Source organism: Schistocerca cancellata, chromosome 5 (assembly GCF_023864275.1).
Source record: "Schistocerca cancellata isolate TAMUIC-IGC-003103 chromosome 5, iqSchCanc2.1, whole genome shotgun sequence".
In the NCBI taxonomy this organism is placed as follows: domain Eukaryota; kingdom Metazoa; phylum Arthropoda; class Insecta; order Orthoptera; family Acrididae; genus Schistocerca; species Schistocerca cancellata.
In genome coordinates, this window is record NC_064630.1 from 522,545,054 (window position 1) to 522,558,073 (window position 13,020).

The 13,020-nt window shown below is 42.2% G+C and overlaps 1 protein-coding gene across 1 annotated transcript in view; it reads left to right on the plus strand.

The window, feature by feature from the left end:
- The window catches only part of LOC126188647 (odorant receptor Or2-like), a 49,537-nt gene extending 44,105 nt beyond the window's left edge, over window positions 1–5,432 (plus strand). Inside the window, exon 5 of the mRNA XM_049930249.1 lies at window positions 5,403–5,432. Within this exon, the coding sequence (XP_049786206.1) occupies window positions 5,403–5,432 (30 nt within the window). The remainder of the gene's footprint in view (window positions 1–5,402) is intronic.
- The last annotated feature ends 7,588 nt before the right edge of the window (window positions 5,433–13,020 follow it).

The window sequence follows — 13,020 nt, forward strand, 5'->3', positions numbered from 1 at the left end:
CACAACGGTAAGTCGAAGGTATTCTACGTCCCTTTTTGTTGCCTCTCATGACAAGCCGTGCTTGGCTTACATTTCAGCAAAATAATGCCCGCTCGCTCACGGCGAGGGTTTCTACTGCATGTCTTTGTGCTTCCGAAGCCCCACCATGGCCAGCAAGGTCGTTGGACCTCTCCCTAGTTGAGAATGCTTGGAAGATTATGGATACGACCCTGCAATCGACTCTGGACTTTGACAATCTAACGCGCCAATTGGACAGAATTTGGGAAGACATCCCTCACGATGGCATCCAACAACTCTATCAATCAATGCGAAACAGAATAAGTTCCTGCATGAGAGTAGAGGTGGACAAACGCGCTACTGACTTGCTCAATTTGTGACACTCTTTGTCTTGAATAAATCATCCGCTTAATTTTTCTGAAATTGTAATTATTTACTAGTCTGTACATGTAAATCGCATCTATTAATTTCCGCCTCAATGGATAGTTTCTTGGTGGTGGGCCTTATTTTTTTTTTTTTTTATAGAGCGTATTTCAAAGTATACACTACAAGTAAAATGCGAATAAGTGTACTATTGAAAATTATTATGCCAGGGAAATACGTTGCACTAATTAAAATCGACATTAATTAAATGTGTAATTGTATTAACTCGTCATCAGTAGTTGACGAGAATGTTTCTAATTTTGAATGAAATTGAGCAAAACTGGGGTTGTTTAAATAAAATAATACGGACGCCACCTCGTGTCTAAGGAAAAATTGTTAAACTGATGATGCTGAGTGAAGTAATGAATTTACGTAATAATTACTGAAATTTTTTGTCGAACGTTGATGGGCAATGCACGCGAAGGAGGTGGGGGGCTCGGTTGAAAATAAAAGGTACTATAGCATGTTTGAAAGTTAATTACTATAACGCTGAACACTTTGCAATAATCCAAAATCAATTTCTAAGGTGGCGGCGAGTGTGTGACATGCGCTAGTTTAGCTCACAAGTTTACCTGAAATTCGGAGGCGTTACTAAGCAGTTACGCTGTTCAAGATTAGTGTGACGAGTGCCTAGTCTCACGTTAACAATTCATTTTAAGTATATATTACGTGAATCTGCTCTTAAAATTGAAAACCGACGAACAACGTGCAGTACCGCTAACGGTCAGGCTGCCGAGAGTGCTGGGTCCGAGCCGTCACTGAGAACTGCGGCCGCTTGGCCCGGCATCGCTGACGTTGCCGCATGCGTCAAGGCTGAGGTTTGCGGCGCTCTACAAGCACAGGATGCACTTGGGTTCTTTGCCTAGACCATCACTGATGCTGAAGTGTTGGCAGAAGAGCCAACACCGTGCCGCCAGAGGGGGCCGAAATGCACGCGTTTAATTACACGCTGACTGGCGTGAGGTCTGGAACAGTTAAGGGAATTAATAGTAGCAAATAAAGTACGTAGTTGGTTGGTTGGTTGGTTTGGGGAAGGAGACCAGACAGCGTGGTCATCGGTCTCATCGGATTAGGGAAGGATTGGGAAGGAAGTCGGCCGTGCCCTTTCAGAGGAACCATCCCGGCATTTGTCTGGAGTGATTTAGGGAAATCACGGAAAACCTAAATCAGGATGGCCGGACGCGGGATTGAACCGTCGTCCTCCCGAATGCGAGTCCAGTGTCTAACCACTGCGCCACCCCGCTCGGTAAAGTACGTAGTTGATATAATACTTAACTTTAATCCACAATTGGTGTACATCGCTCTTGACGGTACATATTATAATCTCAATCTCAAATGCTATGGCGCCTTGCTAGGTCGTAGCAAATGACGTAGCTGAAGCCTTTGCTAACTATCGTCTGGGCAAATGAGAGCGTAGTTGTCAGTGATCCATCTCTGGCTAAGTCGGCTGTACATCGCTCTTGACGGTACATATTATAATCTCAATCTCAAATGCTATGGCGCCTTGCTAGGTCGTAGCAAATGACGTAGCTGAAGCCTTTGCTAACTATCGTCTGGGCAAATGAGAGCGTAGTTGTCAGTGATCCATCTCTGGCTAAGTCGGCTGTACAACTGGGGCGAGAGCTAGGACGAAATGACCATAGCAGTTTTGCGCCCTAAAAACCAAAACACAAAAAAACACACACAAGCTAGGACTTCTCTCTAGAACTTCCGTGTGGCGGCGCTCGGTCTTCCATCACTGACAGTGGCTACACGCGGGTCCGTCGTATACTAGCGGACCGCGGCCGATTTAAAAGCTACCACCTAGCAAGTGTGGTGTCTGGCGGTGACACCACAGATGCTGTCACTGCAGCAATGTCGGACAAAATACAGCAGACTCTGGAGGCGAATACGAGCAAGGTCCGTGCTCAGAACAAATCGTCAAAAGAAACTAAGGAAAGGGCACAGTTGCTCGAACAGAAACTGGTCGAGAACTCTTACGAACCTGAAGAGTATCAGAGACGCCATAATCTCAGACTGTTCGGGATTCCAGAGAATAGCACTGAGAGTGCGAAAGAATTAGTATCGAATCTTGTCCGCGAGAAGCTAGGCTTGCAGGTAACACTAATGACAGTGGTGGAAGGCATAGAGTGGACGTAGGACGCCAGGATCTACAAAACCGAGACCAATAATAGAGCATGTCATACAGGGAAAAATCTGAAATCTTCAGAGTGAAGAAGAAATCCGCGATGTCACGTCTGACGATACGAGAGGATCTCACCTGTGAATGATTAAACATTTTGAACAACGCGATTTCGAGATTTTGGTTACAAACGATGGCAGAACAGTGACGAAAACCGAAAAGTGGAAAAAGCTCAGTTTGCAGTGCAAATGAACTGGAAATCTTATGATTTAGGAGGTAAGAAAATGTCAACCCTTTCTGCTGCTACTTTGTGCGTTTATACTGTTATTGCAGGCTTTAGTTAACCATAACTTAAGTAATGTCTTAACTATTTTGTTATAATTCATTACTTACCTCTGTCCTTACTTACTTTGTCAATTACTGTACCACCTTAACCTTACTTCAGTTTCTATTTACCAGTTTAATATCATATTGTTGTACTCTTAATAGTACACTCATTTTTTATTCCTTTTATCTTACTTTCAATAATGTTGCGCACAGATTATTCTAGCTCTGCTAAGCTAGTTTCTTTTCCTGTCACCAGCCGGCTGTTTAACTACTGCTGCAAATCAAGTTGGCTTTGGCCACAAAACATCCCTCCAGCTTCAAGATATCTACCTGTCCGAGACTTCAAACTCATTAATTTATCTGAAATTGCAACTGTGGATCAAGAAATAGTTTTACGGACGTTTTCCACTTCCTCCTCGGACATCAACGAAAACTTTTATGGATTTACTAACAATCTTACTTTACTATATGAGAAATATGCTTCTCTAAAGACCAAAACAATAAGAAAGGAACCAGTCACCTTGGTTATCTGAAGAATTAAAACACTTTATGTATCTCAGAGACGCTGCACATCGGGTATACAAACTGCCCCCCACGCCTGAAAATCATGTTATTTACAATCATAAGAGAAATAAAGTCAGTCAAGCTGTGAGAAATGCAAAACTCAGGGATCCCCATACATTAAACGACAAGAGAAATAGACCACCTATCCATGGAAAAACCGAAGTGGTCTTGGTATAGGCAAGGTACAAGCTGCAGCTGATCCCATTGTCCCAGCCGAAGAAACGAACCGGTACTTCACATTACCTACAATCACAACTGAACGGCAGACAAAACGAAGACTTATTGGTTACTTCGTGGGGGTAAACGACTGTAGCCATGTAAACCTCTACCGAAAGAATATTACTTGCAATACCGTCAAAAAAGCCACCATTCTTATCAGATCAGCATCCACTGGACACATCACAGTCCAAAGATGAAGCTTGTTATGGACCCACTACTGTCCACTCTAGCAGATATTTTCAATCACTCCTTAACAACAAGTGTTTTCTCAGAGACCTGGAAACAGGGAGGACTATTTAAGTCACTACCTGCAAAGGACTTTGCCACATCACCCTCTGATTACTCACATATTTGCATTCCTTCAGCACTGTCCAAGGTCTCAGAATATATATAGCCCACTACCAGCTAACCAACTAACAACCTACTAGACGAATATCAATCAGGTTTCCGCAAACATCGTAGAACAACATCTGCCTTAATAAAGGCAACAAATGATCTGAGTCTTGCCGTGGATGCAGAAGAGGCGACTATTATGCACTTTTTAGACTTCAACAAAGCCTTTGACACTCATATTTTGCATGCTAAACATAGCAGCCTAAATTTCTCGCAAAGGGCAATGCAATGGTTTCGCTCATACCTGACGTCTCGCCAGCATTGCGTCATCTCTGTCGCCATCAATTAACAATCGAAACCGACAGTATCAGGAGTACCCCGGTTCCCGGTATTAGGTCCTGTATTCTGTTCATTGTATCTCAAAGATGTGTCATCAATTTTGCCCTACAGAAAATACCGCATGTGTGCTGGTAATTTCCAGTTATATTTAAGTACAGAACCACTAACCGCGAAGAAAGCTGTAGAGAATTTCAACACCGACCTGTTTGCTGTACCAAAGTGGGCGCAAGCTTGAAGCTCAACCCACTCAAAACCTAAGCGTTATTGGCTGGTCATTCTAGGCTCATTAGCCTGAAATATCGGAAATGCCAACAACTTTTAAACCTAAATGGGACAAAGATCAACTTATCTCCTCCAACAAAGAGTCTAGGAGTAATAATAGATGAAAATCTAAACTGGACTGAGCATGTAACTGTAATGTACAAGAAGCTATCAGCATTTCTCCATACACTACAGAAATATAAAAAGCTCTTGCCTCTTGACCTTAAAAAGAAACTCAGCCCGTAACTTTCATTTATTGATTACAGCGATGTTGTCGTACAAGGTTTTTTTCAGAGAAGGTCATGGTGCCTGAAACTTCTTATGAAAGCCTGTGTTCATTATATCTGTTATGTTCGACTCTTTAATCGTATTTCACTATCATATGCACAGCTATCCTGGTCGCTTGCAGACGAGTTTAGAGATGTCCGTACCCTCTGTTCTCTCTACGTCTTATTAAAATACACTACATTGCCCCTCAAGTCTCTCCTCGTTTTTAACGCTTATGCTTGAACAACATGGCAGAAATACCCGTTTCCATCAGAGCAAAATCCTTCCCGTCCCACTCCATCGTTCAGTCTCTGACTCCTCCACAGTAGCAGGAATTTTTCTTTGGAATTATCTCCAGCGTTCTATTGGAGAACTGAGTACATAACCAATTTCAGAAGACAGTTAATCACATGTCTGCTAAAAAACAATAATTAGCTGGGCGCAGTCTCCTCAAATTTCCTTTCACCCTAACTCGTTATACCAGAAACATATGTTTTTCACACCAATAAATTCTATATATTATTATTATTATTATTATTATCATTATTAGTTGCAGCAGCAGCCGCAGGAGCAGCAGTAGTGACAGAAGTACTGTCACTATTAACTTCATTAGTCAGTATTATTTGATCCGATCATTTTAATACTATTTGTCATATTAAAATTGTTATTTCTTAGGAAACTTTGATGTAAAAAGGGTAATGCTTGTGTAGAATCCTGGTCGCACGTAAGATGGGCCTAATACTTCTGACCAGATTAGATTGAATAAATAAATAAAAGAAGAGTTATTCGTTAATTGTGACACATAACGCAATAATGATAGAGAAACGTTAGTTCACTATGATTCTTGCTATCTCTATGTTTCATTAACCATTTCCTTTTCAGTAAACACAACTCATTATTAGAAATGCTAAAAATGAACGTGGAATACGTCATAATTAGCAGCAATGGGAGTAGGCAATTGCGAAAGTACGAAAGCCAAGAACCACATGACATACGGAAAAATACATAAATTTACATTCTAGACAAACGGATGTCAAAAAGACAATGAAAGTAGTTAAATTTCCAAAAGTTAATCAACACTGTCAGTTAAACTGTAAAGCGAACAAAATTTAGGATTTTCTTGCCGAATCTTATATAAATTTAAAATACAAAGATTTTCATTTATGTGATATTCGGTTATTACGATGACGGATGCACAGGATAGAGTAGCATAGAGAGCTGCATCAAGCCAGTCTCAGGACTGAAGACAACAACAACAACGATGACGGTACAGGAACAGCATTCTACCGTTGGTAGTGATTATTTTGGGGTAATTATTAACACTGAATAATTCTGAAGTCAACAAAATATCAGTAATGTTCGTAATGTTCAGTTCTTGATTCTAATACGTTGGCAAATCCCTTACATTTCTACGTTTCTTAAATGATACAGTCTTACTCTGATGTGGAGTTGCTGCTGGCGCGGCGTCACGATGTGGTGATAGAAATTGTCAGGCAACAGAATCCTCCTCCCATTTACGGACAGAGTGAAGTATATATGACCACATGGGACTCTTCTTTTATTAATAGTTCTGAAACTCTTCCCAAATGGCTTCTGTACTGTGGCTCACAGTATTGCACGTTATCTTTACACTGTCATGCCCAACATTTTGTCACCACGAGGTTCACACACTAAACTTTATGCCCTTTCGCCATAGCCCACGTCCAGTCTCCCCAATTGTCAATTTGCAACACTATGTGTGGGCGCTTTTACATACCAACGGTGTTAGTGCGATGTCGGGATGTTATTACACATAGCGAAAACCCCGACTTCGCCAAAATGTCTACTGTCTACTCAGTCATGTACAACAGTATTTTTAAGTGATGTTTAATAAGTTTAAGTTATAAAAACTGAAATTACTATCAAAAATACGAAAAGAAAATGTTAAGAATGTGAAATACGGTGTTGTAGTGTTATAAAGTTGGAGCTAAAATATCAGTAACACGTAACACTTGTGAAAATAAACGAGAATCTGGGATGACAGTTAGTCATGTACTCGATGAGGCAGCAACGTAGAAAATTACTTTCGGTCCTCTCACGTCGCCCAAACATGTAACTGCAAGTTTTACCCGCGTTGAGTTGAGATCAGACATCCTCAACGTTACGGGCTGCTTCAGGTGCATGTGGTATGTCAAGCAAGGGACGTGACATCCGTGGAAATTGTGACTAAGCATTACATCTTAATGGAACACGCTAATACTCACGGAGTATACGTGAACTGTTTCGGAAACAATTCAGTTTCAGGTAGAGTCTCCATTTCTCTCAGACGAAAATAAAATCTGGGTTACAATAAGATGACATATTCTCAAGCGAAAAAGCTGTATGTGCCTCATAAATCATGCTCATTCGTTTCTATGCTCGAGTCGGCAGACGGACAAATCAATGTATCAGAAAACTGATTCCTTTGGGTAAACATAGAGATTGACGGTTGAACGACCGTTGGTACCTCAAAGTGCAGATGCACCAGTGGACTAACGCAATAATCATCCACCTTCTTAACCACTAGAAAGGTCCCAAGCAAGGATTCATCACTGATCACTAGCCTAAACTTTCAGGCGGGCTAAGAAGAAACATTTACCAAATCAATACACCGTCTCCTTTGAAAAAGAAACGGGTGACAAAAAACATAACTGATGAAAAAATGAGGTCAAAACCCTCACGAATGAGATTAAGATTCACAGACAGATATAGAGACTAAAATGTCCCCACAGAAACCAATATGCTCTTCGAACAATCCCATAACCCTTGTAGAATCCTCTCTTAAATGGAAATACAGGGGAAAAGACAAAATAAATTCTGACTGGCAAGACAGGCCCCACTCTTTTCGTAAAAAGCTTAAGGACATGTTGAAGAAACAGACTCATTTAGAGCAGGGTACATCTTTTTTTTTTGCATTTGCTTACAAAAAATACATTTTAAATGTCAGACGTCTTTTTTGCTAAGGAGTTATACACTGACGAGCCAAAACATTATGACCACCTGCTTAGCAACTTGTTGGTCCATCTTTGGAACGCAATATATCACTGATCCTTGCGTATCGTTGATCCGACTGTTTGTTGGTAGGTTTGTGAAGGTATGTGGCATCAGATGTATACGCACAAGTCTTGTAATTCCCGTAAATTACGAGCCGCTGATTTGTGTAAGCGGCTGTGGGGCCTGGTAATGCCACAGGTAGATTCCATCGGGCTCACATGAGGCGAATTTGGTGGCCAAGACATCAACATGAGTTCACTATCACGATCTTCAGACCACTGTGACATGTTACTAACTTTGAGACAAGGACAATTATCCTGCTGACAGATGACATCGCAGTCAGACAAGACATCAAGTACGAAGGGCTGCAGGAGGTCCGCAGCCGACAGGGTGCCTTCATTTACCTCCACAGGTCCCAAGCAAGCTCAGGAGAATATCTTCTGTAGTAAAATATTGCTCCCACCAGCCTGCGCCTGTGGTGAGGTGCAGGTTTGGAGCATCCATCCGCCTCGATGAAGGCGTTTGTGGAGGCGACCATCGATCTGTTTTCGCATTAAACATGATTCATCCGAAGAGATGACACGATTCCAATGATTCACTGTCGAATCATGATGATGCCGTGCCCACTGCAGTCATAGTTGACGATGTCAATGGGTCGACATTGGAACACGTAGGGACCCTCTGCTGCGGAGTTCCATGTTCAACAACATAGATGGACAGTGTGTTCCGAAACACTGCGTGTCCCGAAATTGTGTTCTTTCGGCGCAGACATCACAGATCACCAGCTGTCGTACTTTACAGAGCGGACGAGCCTCCGACCCCCACGTTCTGTGAAGTCCTCGACGTCTAGCCACTTAGCGCCTGGTGGTAGTTTCACTGTCCTTCTACAGCTTTCCGTAGATGCTCACGACGGTGGCACGAGAACATTCGACCAGCTTCGCTATTTTCGATATGTCGTTCACTGGCTCTGCGTAATAATAATCTGCCCTTGGTCAGAATCGCTTGTCTCAATGGACTTCCCCATTTGAAGCCAATATCTTCGCTTGGGTGATCCCCCATCCATCTCTGTTCCGCTTACATAGTTTCTTTACAGCGGCACGTGCCCGCAACGCCGACAGGTAGCATCCAGCGTCGCGATGGTCAGTGGTTATAATTTTTTGGCTGTTCAGTATAGTCTCCAAAGAAAGAACTACTACAGAGCGAAGAGAAGAGCTAATGCTGAAGAGTCTTCCTGTTTCATATGACGCATACTTCTCGAAACCTTAAACTTTCTGCCATCAACACACCACGCACCACATACTCGTAGATTGAAGTTTGTTTGGCCGGCCATTAGCTGAAGCCCTAGATAGGGAAGAGCTTAGTACTCCCATAACACATCTCCCATTCTAATCTTGCCGATTATAACACAGACAGATTCTCAGTAGCTCTATCACTACTTACTCTAGAAGTCCAGCTATTGGGAGTATCTTCTTATAGGAACACATTGTCCTCTGAAGACAGACACCAACGTGCAATTCAGCGTATCTAGTGGGTTGACCTCTACTCGCTTACCCTCGGAATGGGATGTGACTGATGAATGATTCTAGTAACCATTAGCAGATGTCGGTACACATGTCACAAAGAGATGAGTTCAAAGGAAAAAGGTCGCAGACAGGTGGTCATCGAGTGAACTGCATGGAAATCGAGACAATATATACGAATGGGTGTATCACATCATCAGCGTGGTACAACATGTCGCCGAAGTGTTTCTGCTGAAGCCTTCAGAACACTTTATCAGGCAGGCTTTACCTCATCAAGGGGCAGCCACTCTGCAGCCAGGGATAGGGACGAAGATCCAAGACCAAGATGAAATCTGTGTCCTTTCGGGCGCCGTGTGGAAAGTTCGTGTGAGTTATTAAAGAGAGCAAGAAGCGATCGAGACGCTACCTTAGAGACCTCGAGGAGGATTTCTCAGAGAGTTGGAATGTACCTTATTAACGTAGTAATGATGAACGAAATTCAACAGATCAGAAAAATCGACAATACCCAGAACATCTCCCCCCCCCCCCCCCCCCCCCATGAACCATAGACCTTGCCGTTGGTAGGGAGGCTTGCCTGCCTCAGCGATACAGATAGCCGTACCGTAGGTGCAACCACAACGAAGGGGTATCTGTTGAGAGGCCAGACAAACGTGTGGTTTCTGAAGAGGGGCAGCAGCCTTTTCAGTAGTTGCAGGAGCAGCAGTCTGGATGATTGACTGATCTGGCCTTGTAACACTAAACAAAACGGCCTTGCTGCGCTGGTACTGCGAACGGCTGAAAGAAAGGGGAAACTACAGCCATAATTTTTCCCGAGGGCATGCAGCTTTACTGTATGGCGTCCTCTTGGGTAAAATATTCCGGAGGTAAAATAATCCCCCATTCGGACCTCCGGGAGAGAACTACTCAAGAGGACGTCGTTATCAGGAGAAAGAAAACTGGCGTTCTATGGATCGGAGCGTGGAATGTCAGATCCGTTAATCGGTCAGATAGATAAGAAAATTTAAAAAGGGAAATGGATAGGTTAAATTTAGATATAGTGGGAATTAGTGAAGTTCGGTGGCAGGAGGAACAAGACTCTTGGTCAGGTGAATACAGGGTTATAAATACAAAATCAAATAGGGGTAATGCAGGAGTATGTTTAATAATGAATAAAAAAATAGGAATGTGGATAAGCTAGTAAAAACAGCATATTGAACGCATTATTGTGGCCAAGATAGACACGAAGCCCACGCCTACTACAGAAGTACAAGTTTATATGCCAACTAGCTCTGCAGATGACGAAGAAATTGATGAAATGTATGATGAGATAAAAGAAAATATTCCGATAGTGATGGGAGACTAAAACTTAATAGTCATGTGTGACTGGAATTTGATAGTAGGAAAAGGGAGAGAAGGAAACATAGTAGGTGAATATGGATTGGGGGTAAGGAATGTAAGAGGAAGCCGCCTGGTAGAGTTTTGCACAGAGCATAACTTAATCATAGCTAACACTTGGTTCAAGAATCACGAAAGAAGGTTGCATACATAGAAGAAGCCTGGAGATACTAGAAGATGCCAGGTAGATTATATAACTGTAAGACAGAGATTTACTAACCAGGTTTTAAATTGTAAGACATTTCCACTCTGGACTCTGACCACAATCTATGGGTTATGAACTGTAGCTTAAAACTGAAGAAACAGCAAAAAGGTGGGAATTTAAGGAGATGGGACCTGGATAAACTGACTAAACCAGAGGTTGTACAAAGTTTCAGGGAGAACATAAGGGAACAATTGAGAGCAATGGGGGAAAGACATACAGTAGAAGAAGAATGGGTAGCTTTGAGGGATGAAGTAGTGAAGGCAGCAGAGGATCAAGTAGGTAAAAAGACGAGGGCTTGTAGGAATCAAAATGGTTCAAATGGCTCTGAGGACTATGGGACTTAACATCTGTGGTCATCAGTCCCCTAGAACTTAGAACTACTTAAACCTAACTAACCTAAGGACATCACACACATCCATGCCCGAGGCAGGATTCGAACCTGCGACCGTAGCAGTCGCGCGGTTCCGGACTGAGCGCCTAGAACCGCTAGACCACAGCGGTTGGCGCTTGTAGGAATCCTTGGTAACAGAAGAAATATTGAAATTAATTGTTGAAACGAGAAAATATAAAAATGCAGTAAATGAAGCAGGCAAAAGGAAAACAAACGTCTCAAAAATGAGATCGACAGGAAGTGCAAAATGGCTAAGGACAAATGTAAGGATGTAGAGGTTTATCTCACTAGGGGTAAGATAGATACTGCCTACAGGAAAATTAAAGAGACCTTGGGAGAAAGAAAACCACTTGTATGAATATCAAGAGCTTAGATGGAAACCCAGTTCTAAGCAAAGAAGGGAAAGCAGAAAGGTGGAAGGAGTATATAGAGGGACTATATAAGGGCGGTGTACTTGGGGACAATAATATGGAAATGGAAGAGGATGTAGATGAAGATGAAATGGGAGATATGATACTGCGTGAAGAGTTTGACAGAGCACTGAAAGACCTGAGTCGAAACAAGGCCCCGGGAGTAGACAACATTCCATTAGAACTACTGACAGCCTTGGGAGACCCAGTCCTGACAAAACTCTATCATCTGGTGAGCAAGATATATGAGACAGGCGAAATACCCTCAGACTTCAAGAAGAATATAATAATTCCAATCCCAAAGAAAGCAGGTGTTGACAGATGTGAAAATTACCGAACTATCAGTTTAATAAGTCACAGCTGCAAAATACTAACGCGAATTCCTTACAGACGAATGGAAAAACTAGTAGAAGCTGACCTCAGCGAAGATCAGTTTGGATTCCGCAGAAATGTTGGAACACATGAGGCAATACTGACCCTACGACTTATCTTAGAAAATAGATTAAGGAAAGGCAAACCTACATTTCTAGCATTTGTGGACTTAGAGAAAGCTTTTGACAATGTTGACTGGAATACTCTCTTTCAAATTCTAAAGGTGGCAGGGGTAAAATACAGAGAGCAAAAGGCTATTTACAATTTGTACAGAAACCAGATGGCACCTATAAGAGTCGAGGGGCATGAAAGGGAAGCAGCGGTTGGGAAGGGGATGAGACAGGGTTGTAGCCTGTCCCCGATGTTATTCAATCTATATATTGAGCAAGCAGTAAAGGAAAGAAAAGAAAAATTCGGAGTAGGTATTAAAGTCCATGGAGAAGATATAAAAACGTTGAGGTTCGCCGATGACATTGTAATTGTGTCAGAGACAGCAAAGGACTTGGAAGAGCAGTTGAACGGAATGGCCAGTGTCTTGAAAGGTGGATATAAGATTAACATCAACAAAAGCAAAACGAGGATAATGGAATGTAGTCGAATTAAGTCGGGTGATGCTGAGAGAATTAGATTAAGAAATGAGACACTGAAAGTAGTAAAGTTGCTATTTGGGGAGCAAAATAACTGATGATGGTCGAAGTAGAGAGGATATAAAATGTAGACTGGCAATGGCAAGGAAAGCGTTTCTGAAGAAGAGAAATTTGTTAACATCGAGTATAGATTTACAAGATCAGGAAGTCATTTCTGAAAGTATTTGTATGGAATATAGCCATATATGGAAGTTAAACGTGGACGGTAAATAGTTTAGACCAAGAAGAGAATAGAAG